Consider the following 16,096-nt stretch of genomic DNA (forward strand, 5'->3'; position numbering starts at 1 on the left):
CGTTTATGCAATACGCTCCTTTCTATATACATTCATCACCAGGGAGTACACCGGCAGGATACGCCCAGCGTACCCTAGTACGACGCCCTCTTGTCACATACGTCTAAACCAAACGCACAAAAGAGGGCGAGAAGTCATTCTGCGTCCTTCTGAGAAAAAATGTGAGCCCTGACGGCTCTTCGTCGTCAGGCGACATGGTGGGGATTTGACAAACTCAGAGAGTTACGCATGTTGTTGCGCCTGTGGTAAGTGGGTGATATCGGAATATGGGGATCGTGTTCTCGCACTGGTATCGCGGTTGCGTAAGGTTCTGCGTCCCGTGGGTCTGTAGTACTGGTCGTCGGTGGGGGTAGGTCAAAGTCCGGCGGTACGTCGTCTGGTATCGTTACCACATGTGCGGGTATTGAAACATCGATGGGGTTCTCGACATCAAGCCCCTCTCCTGCTCCGCCGCGGACAACATGCCCCGGTACACCCGTCGTCGTTCCATCATGTCCCGTCCCAGAATGTATCTCAGTATACTCCGGCGCCTCCGGAAGCTGATCCTCAGTCAACATATCCGGCGCATACTCCCCCTCTCCCCCGTCCTTGGCCGGCGGAACATACGGCGGCAGCGCGTCCTCCGCCAGCGGGCGCACCGAATTATAAGGCGCATCGACCGAGTAATCCGGCGGTGTCGTCAGCTCGATATCCCGAGACCCGACGCCCGCTGCTCTCCTCCCTTTCGGTGGTCGCCTGAAACATATGCACGACATGAACGCCGAGGCGATAAACACGCCTGCCACTACCATGCAGAGGATCAGCAGTTTTGTTGAGGTGGTGCCGCCGGGTTTTGGTGGGCATGGCGTGTAAGGTTCCATCTGGAAATTCGTGATCTCAACAGGCGCGGTCGACGGCGTGATGTTGAAGATCTCCAGGGCGTATACGTCGGGAGACTCGATAAACGATTTGTGGAAATTCGGGGAATCGGACTGGAAGTTTTTGAAAGGTTCGACCTGGGTGCCGCCAAAGTCGCCAGTGACACTGTACTTGCGGGGAACGGACAGTACTGTGTCGTTGAAATTGGCGCATGAGCCGGGATACGGGCTTAGGCGGAGCCGGACATTGAACGTGAGTGGCCAAGTGTTGAAGTGCAGGCTCGGACTGAATCGGTATAGACGGGGCGACCCGAGCGAGCAAGAGGAGAAATGTGAAGTCTAGGAACGAACCATTCATCGTCAGCTACCTCAGAGGAGAAATAGGGTAGCTGGAACAGTATTTACCATATTGATTCCGATGACACTAGTGTTTGCCGGAAAGACGACCCCGCCTTGGCCTCCGAGGACCGGTGAAGGTGCCTGGTTCTCGTAGAACCACGACTTGGCTGTCGCCTGGTCTTGTAAGGGGATACCGACCGGGGCCGCTTCGCAGTCCATTTTGCGACGAAAGCTTGGAGGATATGAGAGCGAATGGAACCCGGTGAACTACAGATTCTGGGGCGGGGTTGGGTAGCAGGTGAATTGCCGAGCTATGCGGCGACGGCGGCGGTACTTTAGATTGGGTCCATCTTCTTCAACTCTTCCTTCTCCGATCGAGTTGCTTCGGGTATTCACAAGTTCACAACGCTTTCATATGTGCAATGCCAAGTTGCAATAAGTTGCAGTTGGAGCCCTCGCGGTGTTGGGCGCCGGGCGGCCGTCTGTGATCGCTTCAAACTTACAGGGCGTCCAATGCGCGCCGTATAAATTGCCACGGTGTTGTGCGGCGCGTGGTAACGCCGACTCTCCCAACCACTTTTCGATCGAACATTACACGATGGCGCTTCCATCCGAGTTCCCATATTACGGAGTGGAAGGATGGAGGGGATAGTGATATCTACAGTACATACATACAAATTGTTCAATGAAGGGTGAGGCGAAGCAAACTTCGCCGATAGTGAAGGGGAGTAACATACCGCCGAAACAGGTTTATACAAATGGGAGAAAGCAGCGTCATACGCCATCAAGTCGGAGAATGTAGGGGAAGATATTTCGCTCTGACTGCTATATACAGTTACACTTTCAGGTGAACTCGCAGGCATCTGTTGAGCCTGTTGCGAGTCCTGTGAGGGTCATGTGGCGCTCCTAGGCACGTTCGCTCCATGTTCACGGTCAACATGGGGCGAGACATCCGCATACCCGACGACATGTATCGTGTCATGCTCGAATGTACCGCCGTTGCCCGCACTTATCCTCGTCCCGTCCGGACTCTCCTCCCGCTCTTCAGCCGCCGTATACCCCTCCTGCTCCCAGAACTCCTTCGGGGGCGGCTCGTACGGCGGCAGCGGGTCGTGGGCCAGCACGCGTGCATCCAACGGCGCATTGGTAGCATACCGGGGCGGCGGGCGCGGCCGCGTGGGGCCTAATTCGGCATCCTGCACGGTTTGAGCAATATGCAGCCTTGAATCCTTGTTGCGGCGGCAGCGCATTATGCAGTAACCGAAGCAGCCGATAATGGTCAGCGAGAAGCCGATTGTTAAAGCCAAATTGAGATTGCTCGGTCGCATGTCGGGACGGCCGCTGTTGTCGCTCGTGATCTCAGGCCCGGGGGGCTGGGGGCATGCCGTTGGGTCGAGTACCACGCCACCCATCGTTGCGTTGGTCGGTGAACTGAAGTTGAACAGCTCGACGCCGTAGATGTCCCCGAAAGAGATCGGCTGGGCTAGCAATCCGATCCCACGAGGAGCTCGAAACTTGAGGGATAGGAGCGAGTACTTTTGATCTTCCGGATATAGTTCGACACTTGACACGCTCTCGCTGTCGTGAGTGTCATTGTAGGTCCCACATTTAGAGGGCTCGTTGAACAGTTTCAACCGGACCATGAAATTGATGTTGGGCTCGCTAAGCGCCATGCTGAAGCGCAGATTACCGTAAGAGCTTGCATCCCGGTTGCTCCCACAGGAGGCGGCGATACTGGTCTATAAAATCAACATTCATGGCCCTCAGAAGGCTGCAGGTAGCTGAGAGGAAAATGACAACGATGTCTCACCAGATTGATTCCGATCACGCTTCCATTACCCGCCGCAAAAGAAACTTTATGGTCGTTCGCCGACGCATCGAATATCAACATAGTATTATTCGCAGCATAGTACGCCGCTCGAGCATCAGACGCGGACGTAAACTCCGAGGGGGTTACGTCCCTCGGACAGGGGGCGGCGGCGAGCGCTCGTGCGGCACATATAAGCAGAACGGCGAGAACGGTACATTGAGCCGGCACCGTTCTGAGCCTGCTCGCTCGCATGTTTCTGGGGGCGTTGCCGCGCTATAAGTACTTTGGATTTCGGCTGTGGATGTGTGGCGGAAGAAGGTGTGGCGGAAGAAGGCGTGACAAGAGGATGGGCAGCGGGCTGCGTCAAAATGGGAGTCGGACGGCCAGTGTCTGGTATTATATGGACCTGGCGATCAGCTGCGAGCTGGAAGCAATGCCGTACGAGTGAACAGGAGTGGGTGCTAGCTACATGTGTATCGTCGCTGTCGATGGGGGTTGGAAGAATAGTTATGCGATGAATGACCCCCTCAGCCGCACACCTCACACCTCTCACACCGAGCTTGCATCGGAGGCGGCGGACGTGACACGAGCATGACTCAGCACTCCGATCGGGGCAATTCCCGCCATTCCCCCCCACTGCCCCAGGGCCCCCAACTACTGTACCATCGCTCGCACCGCCTGCACCGGCAATGGCCGCGACTGCAATGGTGGAGTTCTCGACGTGGATCTTCAATATCAGCACAAAGAAGCAGGACGGCCGGATTGCCCGGTGGATTAGGGATGGAACAGGGCAGCTCACGGAGGAATCAGTGGAGGAAATCAAGGTTTTGCGACTCGATCAGGAGGTGGAAAAGACGGTTTTGCCTGGTGGAGACGGAGCCGAGACTGGTGGTGGCGACGTGGGTGGTACTCGGGCCATCTCCATTAATCAAGAACGAAAGTTAGGGCATCATCCGAAATCCGGCCCTTCAGAACCCGCCTTCAAGATTCCGCCCTTAGAACTACCGACTCCGATGGTGGCCCCGGTGTACCCTTTGAACCTCCCGTCGGAGAAGATGATCTTCTGGAACCTGGAGGATGCAAATGCCGACAAGCTCTACCTATTTGCCCACATGGCTTGGTGCGAGGAATGTGGTATCATGATCGGAAGCGGATGGAAGGGGAGTGCGAGGAAAGCGAAATGCGACCAGTGCAGGAAACGTGTAAGCCCAACCAAACTCGATAAGCACAAGCTCCTGGTCCATTGTCAAAATCTGCTCCAAAAGCGCATTTCCGGCAAGTTCGCAGACGCATTAAAAAAGCACGCCGGCTTGGTCAACGCGCACGTTGTCGACTACGAGACCACCACATCGAAAGCGCGCGTGCTCTGCTTCTGCTTAGGCCGCTTCTCTGCTCTGGGTTGCCGGGGAAAGGGAGCCCACCACCACCGAGATACCTCGATGCGAGTGTTAGAGTTCCTACTCACAACAACACTCCCATCAACGCACTCCGTACTCGCCGCATTTCGCGACAAATGGGTAGCCCGCGCTGAAATCTCCGCATGCGACTACCTCATCATGGGAGCCGGCACCCAGGTGGACCCTCTCGACCGGCCGTACGTATTGCAGAATGGTCGGCTGCGTTTTCAGGCCCCAGTCATCTTATCCGAGCCTCGTGGCCTAATGGGCAATGGCACGCGCGTATGAATGCATTTCTCGCATAGGATGTGAGGCTTGTCTCCCTTACATGCATGCATGTAGGGGTCGTCTATGTCCCCGGCGACGTGCCCAAACACGCCTTCGGGCGCATCAAAGGGTAAGTACCGCGTGCGTTTGCCAACCGAGCCCCTCTCGAATGTTCTGAAGAGCTTTATCATATATGCAAGGAGATCTGCGGCCGGCTGAAGGCGCAAGTGGGCGCGGGGAGGATCGAGTCGCGTGTGCCGCCAGTCAGGGAAAGCACGACGGGGTTGCGTGCGGGGCTGTACGGCTTGGAGATTGACGGTAAGTTTCCGACGCGTAGTATTTTATTCTCAGGCCGGCTGTGGAAACGTGCTGTACTGGTTTTAGCCCCAAAGCAGAGCAATGGCACTCGCTTATGTAGGAATTTCTAGCTTAGGATGTGAGGCTTCTCTCCCTTATATGCATGTATGTAGGCATTCATTATATACGTATCTCACATTGGTTAATGGCAACGTATGTAGGCATTTAATATATATGTATCTCACATTGGTTGATGGCAACGACGAGGAGGGTTGTGGCGACAGGGACGGGGTTGAATTATGGAGACGACGAGGAGGAGGCGGATGATAGGGAACCGGCTGTACAAAGAGGAAGATGGCGCAAAAACTTTCCAAGCGACTACGAAGCCCAACCCAGAGCACGACAAGATGAACGATCGCAAAAAAAAAATATGAGTGAATGGTTTCGCTCGCTATATGCTGAAGGTTGCGGAGAACGAAAAGAAGGAGAAGGAGAAGAAGAGGAGCAATCTCGACAGGCATCACGGATCACTTCCTGAAGACCAAGAAACGGACAGAGCGAAAGAGATAGGGGGGGATGTGCAATAGCATGTATAGCAGATATTGGAGTGCCCTCATACATTGAGACATTTATCGCCGGGCGGACCACTATCACTTTCGCCGTTGCAGATATTAAGGTCCGGCAAAGTCAGCCGCCATTTGGGCCCTCTGAATGTCCCTTTCGTGCCTGACTCTACTGTAAACATCGCTCCCGAAGCACGGAAGATAAAGGCCCTCCGTTCCCTATTACCCAACGATGCATCCCAACGATGCGCATCCTTCCCAACGATGCATCCCAGCATTGCCACTGAGGTGCTTCGTCGGGTTGGGCTGCTTCTCGAATTCCGACGCTACAATGTCTTTCTCTGCGTACCTTGAACTTGGCGCCAAATGCAAAGTTGTTCGGAAGTTTATCCGAGCCTCGTGGCCTAATGGTCAAGGCGTCTGTCTTCGGAACAGAAGATTGGAAGTTCGAATCTTCCCGGGGTCGCATCAGTTTATTTCTTTTCTTCCATTTTTGTCAGCACACTGCTGACTGTGATATATCAACCTGCAGCAGAGGCAACTTGTGAGTTCAAGTGGCTAGGGGTGTTCTGCCACGACCACGGTCTAAGGATGTATGTACGGTGGGACACATGAGGAAACGGCGTCTTGTCACCTTTTTTTTTTACGAACGAGCCTCATGGTCTTCATCCATCCACAGCGGCATTCCACGCGTACATCCCTCCCACATTACATTGATATCCAGAAAACACCGAAACGGCACTCGGCCGAGTTTGCTTTCGAAAACCAAGGCTTATAGAACGTTTCATTTCATCAAAAAGAGGGATCCCATCGGAGGCTTTACAACGGGGTGGGTATGTACACAAGGGGATCATATATCCGTTTACAGTGCTTTTGTTTTCGAAGGAATCTGTATGTATGTATGTATGTATGTATGTACGGAGGAAGGTCCCACGGGCGTTAGGGATAGGCGCAGCACAGCACGTACGAGCGAGAGATTGGATGTCCCGACGCAGCATCAAGCCGGTCCTGGTGCGCCGCGGTTCGTCGCCGATACCGTGTCGAGGGAAGTGTTGCGGGGGGGTATCTGAACCATCGACCGAGCGGAGGTTTTTTTTTACAAATGAAGGAACCGCAACACCCGTCTCCTGACGCCCATCCGCGCGCGGTTCTTTGCATATCCGCCTGTTCGAACCGACGAAATGAGCACATCAGTGAGCGGATTCGACAGACGAACGACGGGCAGTAAACTGTACTGTACCAGGACTCCGCTTGAACGCCAACACGTTCTGGACTTTCCAGAGGATGCGTTGCAGGCCGTTGACTTTTGATTCTGTTGTCATTTTTTCTTGGGGTGTATATTTGTTTGTTCCTTTGTTCCGTTTCTCTGACTTCCCCGTGAGAGGTTTGGGGCTCGGTGTGTGCTCTGTGGGTTGAGTTGAGGTTGAGTGTGTTTGCGTTTTGGGGTGTCCGTTCGGAGGTGGATGGAGGTTGGTAGGTTTTATACTTCGCTGAAAGGGAGCCGGCGACAGCCAAGGAACGCAAGGAAGGAGGGCTCAGCCACATGGCTTGCGTCGCTTGCGTTGGTGGCGTGTGTCGTCATCGCTGCCAAACTCGAACATCCTTAAGAGTGACGCTGTCGAAACGCGTGACGTACGCGCTGTACGAAAGCGCTTTCCGAAGGTCAAAGTTCGAAGCGGCGCTCAAGGGACAGAAAATAAGGAAGCATTCTGGATGGAAAGCCCATGAAGAAAAAAAAACACGCCGTCAAACCAAAGAATGTAAAGAGCACGACGGAAAGCGGTAACGATCCAGTCTAGAAACATACAAAATGGAAACAGCGGGGCCAAATGGGATACACCAACTACAACAAGGACACTATGCTAACGAAACATTCCAACCCCGTCAACACAACCGCTCTCCTCTATCCTAAGCCCAGACCCCCTCCACACTCCCCAACCAAGGCCTCAACACCCTCATCCACCCATCCAACAACCACGGGATGGCGCGTGTCGCGACGGGGTCTTTCCAGACGGTCGTGCGTTTTCGTCCCTCTGCCCCGTGTTCCAACCCTTGGGGTGTGATTCCCATCGCTTGTTGTTGTGGTGGTGGTGATAAAGGACCGGAAGATGGGGACTGGACATCCCAAAATAATCCGCGAATCTTTTCTTCGACACCCGCGACATCCGGGTCGGTATCATCCACACCGATCTGCGGGACAGGACCCGCACCGATCACTTGGCTGGGTGTGATATCGACCTCGTTCGGTTTGGTCGGTTGGGGATCATCGGAAAGGGAGGTCTCGCTCCCGCCAAGGGACTCGAAACTCGCGATGCTGCGGACGCGTTTCGGGCCGTCGGTCGTACCTTCTCCAGGGATCTGCAACATCCCCGCCTGTCCCACCGGCTCCACCCGTCTCGGTTCGTCTCCTACTAAACCAGTGGGATCCACCCCCGCTTCAGTCCGCCACACATCCCGCACACCGAATGATGCCACCTCCTCCCCCTCATCCTCCTCCTCCTCCTCATCATCATCATCGCCGAAAACATCCGCCAAAGCACTCTTATCGGTCTTTGTCGTCTTCGTCGTTGAGGAAACATCCCCACGGACCCGCTCACGAACCTTCCGCGACCTCTTCTCCTCCCTCCGTCGTTTACGTTGCTTCAATTTCTCCAAATCCTCTTTTAGCGCTTTCATATCCACTTTCTCAGAGGAGGGAGTGGTGGAGGCTGAAGTGAAGATGTCGGCGAACTTCACAACCCCGCCAACCCGTCCCGTGAAAAACCCAGCAAGGACTTCGAACCAGTCGGAAAACGTCACGTCCCTTTTGGGTCCTTTGGTGCGCGGAGTCGCACTTTGTGACTTTGCAACGTCGATGGTAACAGGCGCCAGATGCATCCCCTGCGCGATATTCCGGACATGTGTGAACAGCCGGTGTTCGTGACGCGCGAGGAGGGTTTGGAGGGGGAGTGTTTGCGGGTGCGGTGCGTCGTTCGTGGTCGGACTTGAAGACCCTTCCTCCGTGGCCGATGGTGGGGGAGGAGCCGTTGACGATGTGGGGGTGGAAAATACAGGTTGTGCCGGAGGAGCGGGTTGTTGTGACCGCATCTCATCCAACGTCAATATTAAGTCGTCTATGAACTTCGCTGCGTCTCGTACAATGCTCGCCGGGTCCGATGCCTTCATAAAAAGACGACGTCATCAGTCCACTTACCCCACACACACCCGCACCCACCCAAAGGCCAAAAACCCACCTTGTAAACCCCACTCAGCGGCCCATACAGTATGTTTAGGACACAGCGCGCAAACTCCACCGTCGCTTCATCTGCTACCACTGCTCGGAGCTGGTAGTATCGTCTCATGCTCCACAACAACTCCAACAGTTTTTCAACTGCTAGTCGGTGCGGGTGCGTCGGCGGGAGGGAGGCGTGGGGACCTAGGACTTGCGGTGTTTGGTCTTTGAAAATTATGTGATTTAGTGGAGGTGGGGGAATGGTGTATTGAGATGGGAAGGGGGGATGATACAAACCTTCGGAGTAACCACCCTGGGGAGCGTTATCGACGACATGCGTTCCCCGCGCGATGGTATCAGGGTCGAGGAATGATTTGACGTATGTGAGTTCCTTCTGAGCGATGGCCAGTTCGTCGTCTATGTTTGATATTATCACGCTGAGTCAAAAAACAACAGGAGTGCTCAAGTTAGATATCCGTGCAGCCCCTCCTAAGGAAGGAGAAGTAAAACCAACCTCTGAAGTATACACCACCCTCCGAACGGCCTCACCAGCACCACATTCCCGACGGCTTTGACAACAGCAACCGCATTCGTCCCCCTCAACACCGCCGCCCAACTCCTATACGGCGCGCCTTTATGAAAATGCCTCAGTCGTCTAAAATGCTCATCCGCGCGATCGTGCGCGACGAAGGTGCGGTAGATTGATGCCGAGGCGCAGAGTTTCCACCAGGTTATGGTGGTGCGGATGTGAGGGGGTAGGTCGGTTGTTTCTTGCGCTGTGGAGATTGTGGTGAGGAGGGTGGGGAGACCACGGGGGGCGAGGAGGAGGGTTTGGAGGTGGGAGAGGGCGGAGAGGATCTCGTTGGCACGTTGTTCTGTTTGGGTGTGGGTTGTGGGAGGGAGGGGGAGGGGGTCGGATTGGTTGAGGAAGTCACGGAGGATGGATGTGGGTACTTTTGCAGCCGCATTCAAGTATTCCGTGTATTTTTGTTTCAACTGGTCCCATGTTTCCGGGGTGACTCGTGAGTAAGGTGGGGTAGGAGGTGTGGGTAGGGCGGGTACCGAGATGTTGGGGCGACGGATGAGTTCCTTGTGGAGGTGTTTGAATGAGGCGTAGTCGCGGTGGGCGGTGCGGGTGCGGGTCTTGTTGAGGGTGGAGGTGAGGGTGAGGGTAAAGGATTCGGAGGTGCGGAAGAGGTGTTTTGTGGTTGTGGGGGTGAGGGTGGTGGCGTGGATGGACGTGAAGTGCGGGTCGCTTGCGGAGGGTTCTTGGGTGTCGGTTGTGAGAGACGTGCGGCTTTTGGTTTTGGGAGCTGAACCCTCTTCGACGGGAACGTCTAGCTTTTCGGCCTCCTCCACATCGGTCCTAACCGCTTTACCCAACATCGCCGCCAATGTATCCAACAACGTATTCGCAATCATATCCCGTTTCGCCATATGCGCTTTTGTGCCGCCGGAGTCGACACGGGAAAGTATGATACCCAGGAATGTGCCAATCGTACGCCACGCGCCTTCAGCGCCGCCGTCTGCGGCTGCGAGAGGAGGGAATGTTAAGAGGAGGGTGCGGAAGAGCGGGGCGAGGAGGGGGAAGCGTGTGTCGGTGTCGGGGGAGTCGAGAAGGACGGCGATGGTGAGTGGGTCGGAGAGGATGTCGGAGATTTCGATGCGGAGGCGGCGGGCGAGGAGTTCCTTTTTGAGCACTAGGGAAGGGAGTAAGGGGGGTGCGTTAGACAAGTGCGTGTATGTGAAAAAGGGTATGGACGAGAAGGACAATTCGTTCTCTTCAACGGCTGGCGAAGACAATAAGTTGGTAGGAGGATCGGAAGCGTTCGTGCGACACTTCACAAACGCGAATCCCATCTTCCTGACGGCCACCAGCAACAGCGAACCTGGGCCTCAATCACTCATCTCCCCCGGCAGTCCCCTTCAATCCTAAACCGCCAAACCCCCTCGTTTTCTCCACAAACACACTCACAGTGAACTTCCTCGACAGACAACGTTACTTCCGCGGCCTTCTCATTGAGGGCTTGCGGGGCGGCCACCGATGCGATGTGCGTTGACATGACTTTCGTGGGCGACGTCAGTGAGGCCTACGAGCGGAATCTTTTTCCGATTGGAGTTGTGAAAATTGAATACTGGCGGTAACTACTGGAATGGGTATATCTGTCGCAGCGTCGGTCCAATAGAGTATTGTACAGTATATGCGGTTGCTGCTGTGTTTACGCCGCGTGATGTTGCTGCTTGCCAAGTGGCGATGGTTCCGACTGTCTGGAAGGTTGCCTGGCAATGGGGAGAACATTCCACAATCGAACTTCCAACTGAATATCGCAGCCATGATGTCACCCCCGGCTCAGTCATTGAATTATCATCCATCATCGGGGCTGTTGGAGATCACTCAGGTGACTTGAATATTCCAACACGCGCATCACGTAATCATCGGGCTCTCGCCTTTCTGACTGGCTCCCCGCGCAGCGATCCTGAAACAATTCAATTTTCATCCCCCCCCGTCTTTCCCAACAAAGACGCCCCCCTTCCACCCTCCTGTATGTTCAAGTCGCACCAGCCGTCCCAGCTTGTATAGTCATGATTTTAGCTTTTCCGGGCACTCGCACAAGCCGGCAGTTCTCGCTCGTGCATTTGAAACGCAGGCAAATCACCCCCTGCAGGGAGGAGGACATTGGCGTGTTTCAGAGGGGGTGGGTGTCTATGACAGACAGGATGGGGGGGGGGGGGGGAATAACTGATTGGACGCACAAGCGCAGAGTGAAAAAGTCTGCAAGCGGTGCAAAAAGGCACAGCAAGCGAGCAACCAACCAGTTGAAACTCAGACGCCAGACGGGGGGGGAGGGGGGGTTTGGGATACCACCGCCAGTGTGAGACATAGTATAGTAGTAGTAGCAGTAGTAGGATAGTATCTCGCTCAGGCAAAAGAGCGAAAAGGCCGTAGTAATGGGAGGCAGCGTGGGAGAAACCTCCCTGGCTCAGCACCCGCCGGCCTCGTTCGGGAAGAGGTTTTGGCGTCCTCTCGCACCCCTCCCCTCCCCACCCGCAACTACTCTTGTCGCCGCCCGCACAGCACAGCACGCTGTCCCCGTCCAGCTGAGCTTCCCTTAGTTGACTCCCATTCGCATAAACTTCCCACTCTCACACCAACGACGACACTCGCCATAGTACGATCTATCTGAGTAGTGGTCCCACGTCCGCATAGTCCAGTAGAAGGGCACGCACGGTCCAGCAAGCGTCCACCAACCATGTCGTCCACCGCCGCCGCTACCGCCGCAAGTAGTGATACCCCTGCTGGTGCTGCTGCTACGGGATGCTTCCAGCTTACAGGGTCAACCGCTTGTCCGGATTTAAGTGGGATGTGTAAGTATGAGATACCGAGGTGGGATTGGTCGTGGGAAGACGGCGAGCGCGGGGGATCCAATGCGCTTGTGGATGCGCTTGCGAGGGGCGATTGTAGGGAGAGAAGCAAGGTCTAGGGGATGCCTGAGGGCTAACGCAGTGAAGTTGCGAGCGGAGGGTGTTTCGCGCAGGCGCACGAGACCTGGGAGCGCGCAGCGAACGGTCGTTTTCACTGTGGGAGTTGGGAGTTGGGAGGGTCGTGGGAAGGTGCTGTGTGTCGATTCAGGGGGCCTGGCAAAATGGACATCTGGACACCCATCGCTCAATGACTATCTCTTTCTCTTTACAGATGTCGCACCACTACGGAACGGGTTCAACGATGTGGCCACATTCGACAAGTACATCGTCAGCAATACGAAGCCCTCGCCGGACTACATCTCCACCTTCAGATCCGCATTCTCCTGCCCAGCGTTCGACGGTACGGGCCAACGCTACGCCACATCCGTGCAATGCTTCTTCTTTGTCGCCAAATCCGGATGCGCCGAGAACCCGAACCCGCTCCCCGCCTCCGACACCCTCTGCCAAGCCCCATGCCAGCAGAACGTCGCGGCCAACCGAGCCATCCTCTCCAACACCACCCTCTGCACCTCCAACCCCGCCGCCGCCGCCGGCACCAACCGGAAAGACCTCACGGCCATCGAATCCTTCTGCTCCACCCTCCCCACCACATCCAAATGCTCCAAAGGCCTCCGCGCCGAATTCGCTACCTGCGGATTCGCAACCCCGCTCGAAGCCCAACGCTACTGCTCCACCCAAACTGGGAAAGCCGACCCTTGCTGCATCATGGTCGCCTCCACCGCAGCCATGTCCGCCGGCGACCCGGGCTCTTTAGTCGACCCCATCAGCGCCACCCCTTACATCGCCTCAGGCCTCGCACTCGGCGGAATGCTCCTGGGAGCCACTCTCTTCTTCTTCTACGTCAAAGTCCGCCGCTGGAGAAGTGTCACAACCACCGCGATCCAACCAGGCGAGAACGAAATCAAGCCGGGCACGACGCTCGGACGTACGGGTACGGTCGTCCGTGGCCGCATGGACGCCGAAGACGGCCCTTCCTCCTCCCGGGGAAGGTTCATGAACACTGTCCGGAAATCCTTCCTCGGGCCCGCCCGCTCGACTACAATCTCCCCCGCCGCACCCGGATCAGGACCAAAACAACAGTCACTGAACCGTCCACCGCTTCAGTCCCTGAACCGCCAACCGCCTATGTCCATGTACTCCGACTTCAACCCCTCCTCCTCCAACAACAATGGAACGTATCAACGCAATTCCCCCACACCCCCCATGCCAGCCATCCCACCCCGTGTACGTAACGCACCCCCGGAATTCTCGCTCCCGGTCCTCCCAACCCAACCGGCCATGATGGAAACCTTCGAGAACCGCGCACCCTCCATCCTGCCCCTCGCACAAACAATGACGGTAGTCCAGACTTACGAAGCACAAATGGGCGATGAACTAACGTTGAATATTGGGGATGTTGTTAGCGTGGATGAGGAGTTTGATGATGGTACGTCTTATATATCATATCCCCTTCCCCCTGTCTTGCCCCCCTCTAACACCTATCTATTTATATCATTAGGCTGGGCAGTCGGAACAAACCACACAACCTCCACCATCGGCGCATTCCCACTCTCCTGTCTCGAGCCGGCCTCCCCGCAGCCCTACCCGGGTGACAACAGCGATGAAATGGATCCGAGTGTGCGCGCATCGGAGTTCTTCTCGGCGTACGCGAGGCGAAGTATGCGGGATGGAAGTGGGGTTGTGAGGGAGCGCGGGGTTAGTTTGGTTGGGATGCCTAGGGGGAGGTAGATATCTTTGAGGACACGGCGTAATTGGGGACGTCGGCCCGTGACATTCCTATCATGAAGCAGACATATCCACCCACCGCATCATCATACATTTGTACATTCTTCTTCGACACCCCATGATCTGAACATCAACCACCATCTGTACATTTCTTCATCTGTCCCAACAAATCTTTCTGTAACCACTTGTATATAGACAGAACAACATATAAACATGAACTTTTTTCAAGCTTTGTCGCGAATGTGTTTGAGGCTTTTTCGGGTGTGAGTTATCGGTTTGTGTTGTTGTTGTTGGAGGCGGTTACGAGAGAGAAGACAGGCAGCCACCCATGGGGGCACTTGGAAGTTTTCCGACAGCACCAAGGCTCGAAGCTGACCTCTCAGAAAGAATCGGAAGGTGAGCTTGGATGTCCGAAAAACCGTGAGTTGTACACGGACCGGGGGGGGAGGGGGGGGGGGGGGGCGGGGCAAGACTGAGCGGAAGAGCAGGAGGGGAGGGTTCGATATGTCTCCTCGCAAATGAATGGAAACGATGGAAAGGAAGGAGCTGCGACAAGGTACAGTACACTGCGTATCCCGTCTACAGCCACACACACCCATCCAAACACCATCTCTCCATGTCCAGAAGGCCATCGTCAGCAGGAAATGTCCGTGCGTGCCGCGTATTGGAGTTAACCAGGTTCAGTGGGACGATCGTTTCGGACACTCATCAATGTCCGAAAACGCGAACCTGACGCGTGAACAAAGACATGGGCCCTTTTCCCGTGTTTTTTTCTCATCTCCCTGTGCCACGCACGCATTCACCAACCATGTCAGTTGTGTGTCCACGCTTTGTCAAGTGACCGGGCGTAATCTAGAACCTGATATATACCCAGCATTCGTCAAGCAGCATTTCGGACGCTGGTCCAAACTGCGAAAGTTTCGGCTGCTGATTCACCGAATGGGGGAAGGGGTCCGATACACTCATAAACGCATTAAGAACAACCCCCTGCTCATCCGCCTTCACCCTGGGCGCGTATCGTTTGGTTACTTGTCCCAGCTATCTGTCCGAAAACGCGAAACTGACGCGTAAAGGACGGTGGGTGTGGGCAGATAGAAGAGGGCCCCCCTTCCCCCACCCCCCCCCCCCCCCCCCACACACACACACACACACGCACGGTATGTTCTTCACAGTGGTCTGGTGGACTCTGCCTGTGGTGCGCCCCGATCGCTTCGTAAAATCGATATTTCCGATCCGTAAAATAAATACCATCGGCCACTTCGGGAACTTTACCGCAGCGAACTTAGGGCATGTGTTCCCACAAGCTTGTAGCCCCCGAACACGCGAAACTGACGCGTGATAGTCGGGCTGCCTCCTCCTTTCGCCCTTCCCTTCCCTCCTCATTTCCACAGGGTATTGTAATAACACACCGCCACGGAAATTCCACTCATCAACACCGATACTGCATCTGTAAGTCCGTCCAAAAAGCGTGAGTAAACCGCTCGTGATTATCCCCGCTTTTGAAATAGTTCGTGACATTATTGACGCTGTTGAAGACCTAATGCAACCACGGTCTCAGACTAGTCTCGCTCTGATGCCTCAAATGTATATGACAAACTGTGTGTGTGCGCCGCATATCGTAATTAGGGAAGGAGAACCTTGTCCGAAAACGCGAACCTGACGCGTAGATATTTGTTCGGACCACCCCCTCTCGCCTCCCCGCCTGTCCTTCTCCCCACCCCCTATCCTTCAAGTTGATGTAAGCAATCCGTTACGGGTATCTCATTCGTCATCACATCTGTACATGTAACTCCATGGTGAAAGACCCCTTTGTCCGAAACGGAATGCGTACCACGGAGAATTCAACTCCGAGACGGCTCTTCCGGCAAGATAGGACTGGGTGCGTCCCGACTCCGAGACCCCAACTCGCTGTAAAGAACAAGATGGTGCGAGTCCCCTGCAGCAGCAGTGCATGTCAGATGTACATCCCCCAAATCCAGTGAATGAGTCGGGTCGTGCGTTGGAAGATTTGTATGCGTTTAAAGAATGATTGCAGGAACAGAGTGCAGAAAAAATATGGTCTAACCCCTAAGGGTCGCCTCGAAACAGAAAGTTCACTTTTTTCCATCCGTTTTGCGGCCCCTGAAAAGAAGCAATAGCCGGCACAC

At 55.2% G+C, this 16,096-nt stretch overlaps 7 protein-coding genes and 1 non-coding gene across 8 annotated transcripts; 3 read left to right on the plus strand and 5 right to left on the minus strand.

The window, feature by feature from the left end:
• Nucleotides 1-178: 178 nt before the first annotated feature.
• Nucleotides 179-1,501, minus strand: EV422DRAFT_229870 (uncharacterized protein). Its single transcript, XM_053065543.1, has 2 exons — nt 1,263-1,501; nt 179-1,196 (listed from the first exon to the last, which is right to left on the minus strand). The coding sequence occupies exons 1-2, from the start codon at nt 1,413-1,415 to the stop codon at nt 186-188; spliced, it is 1,164 nt and encodes a 387-aa protein (XP_052922239.1). The 5' UTR covers nt 1,416-1,501; the 3' UTR covers nt 179-185.
• Nucleotides 1,502-1,752: 251 nt separating this feature from the next.
• On the minus strand, nt 1,753-3,531 carry EV422DRAFT_229889 (uncharacterized protein). The gene is made up of 2 exons (XM_053065544.1): nt 3,007-3,531; nt 1,753-2,935 (listed from the first exon to the last, which is right to left on the minus strand). Exons 1-2 carry the CDS (start codon nt 3,256-3,258, stop codon nt 2,090-2,092), a joined length of 1,098 nt encoding a protein of 365 aa, XP_052922240.1. The 5' UTR covers nt 3,259-3,531; the 3' UTR covers nt 1,753-2,089.
• A 147-nt stretch (nt 3,532-3,678) lies between these two features.
• On the plus strand, nt 3,679-5,187 carry EV422DRAFT_542225 (uncharacterized protein). The gene is made up of 2 exons (XM_053071257.1): nt 3,679-4,800; nt 4,871-5,187. The coding sequence occupies exon 1, from the start codon at nt 3,696-3,698 to the stop codon at nt 4,689-4,691; it is 996 nt and encodes a 331-aa protein (XP_052922241.1). The 5' UTR covers nt 3,679-3,695; the 3' UTR covers nt 4,692-4,800; nt 4,871-5,187.
• Nucleotides 4,908-5,625, minus strand: EV422DRAFT_229927 (uncharacterized protein). Its single transcript, XM_053065546.1, has one exon. It carries the CDS (start codon nt 5,486-5,488, stop codon nt 5,123-5,125), a length of 366 nt encoding a protein of 121 aa, XP_052922242.1. The 5' UTR covers nt 5,489-5,625; the 3' UTR covers nt 4,908-5,122.
• A 298-nt stretch (nt 5,626-5,923) lies between these two features.
• EV422DRAFT_t122 lies at nt 5,924-5,996 on the plus strand. Its single transcript has one exon. It is a non-coding gene; the product is annotated as a tRNA-Arg (tRNA).
• A 288-nt stretch (nt 5,997-6,284) lies between these two features.
• Nucleotides 6,285-7,096, minus strand: EV422DRAFT_542227 (uncharacterized protein). Its single transcript, XM_053071258.1, has one exon. It carries the CDS (start codon nt 7,073-7,075, stop codon nt 6,470-6,472), a length of 606 nt encoding a protein of 201 aa, XP_052922243.1. The 5' UTR covers nt 7,076-7,096; the 3' UTR covers nt 6,285-6,469.
• An 80-nt stretch (nt 7,097-7,176) lies between these two features.
• On the minus strand, nt 7,177-11,031 carry EV422DRAFT_542230 (uncharacterized protein). The gene is made up of 5 exons (XM_053071259.1): nt 10,717-11,031; nt 9,256-10,441; nt 9,039-9,178; nt 8,764-8,966; nt 7,177-8,689 (listed from the first exon to the last, which is right to left on the minus strand). The coding sequence occupies exons 1-5, from the start codon at nt 10,802-10,804 to the stop codon at nt 7,439-7,441; spliced, it is 2,868 nt and encodes a 955-aa protein (XP_052922244.1). The 5' UTR covers nt 10,805-11,031; the 3' UTR covers nt 7,177-7,438.
• Nucleotides 11,032-11,514: 483 nt separating this feature from the next.
• On the plus strand, nt 11,515-14,178 carry EV422DRAFT_542232 (uncharacterized protein). The gene is made up of 3 exons (XM_053071260.1): nt 11,515-12,107; nt 12,436-13,650; nt 13,723-14,178. The coding sequence occupies exons 1-3, from the start codon at nt 11,993-11,995 to the stop codon at nt 13,950-13,952; spliced, it is 1,560 nt and encodes a 519-aa protein (XP_052922245.1). The 5' UTR covers nt 11,515-11,992; the 3' UTR covers nt 13,953-14,178.
• The last annotated feature ends 1,918 nt before the right edge of the window (nt 14,179-16,096 follow it).

The sequence above is a fragment of the Fimicolochytrium jonesii genome (assembly GCF_025526975.1).
Source record: "Fimicolochytrium jonesii strain JEL569 chromosome Unknown EV422scaffold_29, whole genome shotgun sequence".
In the NCBI taxonomy this organism is placed as follows: domain Eukaryota; kingdom Fungi; phylum Chytridiomycota; class Chytridiomycetes; order Spizellomycetales; family Powellomycetaceae; genus Fimicolochytrium; species Fimicolochytrium jonesii.

Bases quoted from the DNA above. Each gene is read 5' to 3' on its own strand.
- EV422DRAFT_229927 (XM_053065546.1), bottom strand. From the start codon at position 5,488: ATGCCTGTCGAGATTGCTCCTCTTCTTCTCCTTCTCCTTCTTTTCGTT.
- EV422DRAFT_542227 (XM_053071258.1), bottom strand. From the start codon at position 7,075: ATGTGGCTGAGCCCTCCTTCCTTGCGTTCCTTGGCTGTCGCCGGCTCC.
- EV422DRAFT_542232 (XM_053071260.1), top strand. From the start codon at position 11,993: ATGTCGTCCACCGCCGCCGCTACCGCCGCAAGTAGTGATACCCCTGCT. The intron at 12,108-12,435 runs GTAAGTATGAGA...TTCTCTTTACAG, and splicing joins TCCGGATTTAAGTGGGATGT to ATGTCGCACCACTACGGAAC. The intron at 13,651-13,722 runs GTACGTCTTATA...TTATATCATTAG, and splicing joins GGATGAGGAGTTTGATGATG to GCTGGGCAGTCGGAACAAAC.
- EV422DRAFT_542230 (XM_053071259.1), bottom strand. From the start codon at position 10,804: ATGTCAACGCACATCGCATCGGTGGCCGCCCCGCAAGCCCTCAATGAG. The intron at 10,442-10,716 runs GTGAGTGTGTTT...TCCCTTCCCTAG, and splicing joins GTCTGTCGAGGAAGTTCACT to TGCTCAAAAAGGAACTCCTC. The intron at 8,967-9,038 runs GTTTGTATCATC...TAATTTTCAAAG, and splicing joins CCAGGGTGGTTACTCCGAAG to ACCAAACACCGCAAGTCCTA.
- EV422DRAFT_229870 (XM_053065543.1), bottom strand. From the start codon at position 1,415: ATGGACTGCGAAGCGGCCCCGGTCGGTATCCCCTTACAAGACCAGGCG. The intron at 1,197-1,262 runs GTAAATACTGTT...GTTCGTTCCTAG, and splicing joins GTGTCATCGGAATCAATATG to ACTTCACATTTCTCCTCTTG.
- EV422DRAFT_229889 (XM_053065544.1), bottom strand. From the start codon at position 3,258: ATGCGAGCGAGCAGGCTCAGAACGGTGCCGGCTCAATGTACCGTTCTC. The intron at 2,936-3,006 runs GTGAGACATCGT...TTGATTTTATAG, and splicing joins GCGTGATCGGAATCAATCTG to ACCAGTATCGCCGCCTCCTG.
- EV422DRAFT_542225 (XM_053071257.1), top strand. From the start codon at position 3,696: ATGGCCGCGACTGCAATGGTGGAGTTCTCGACGTGGATCTTCAATATC.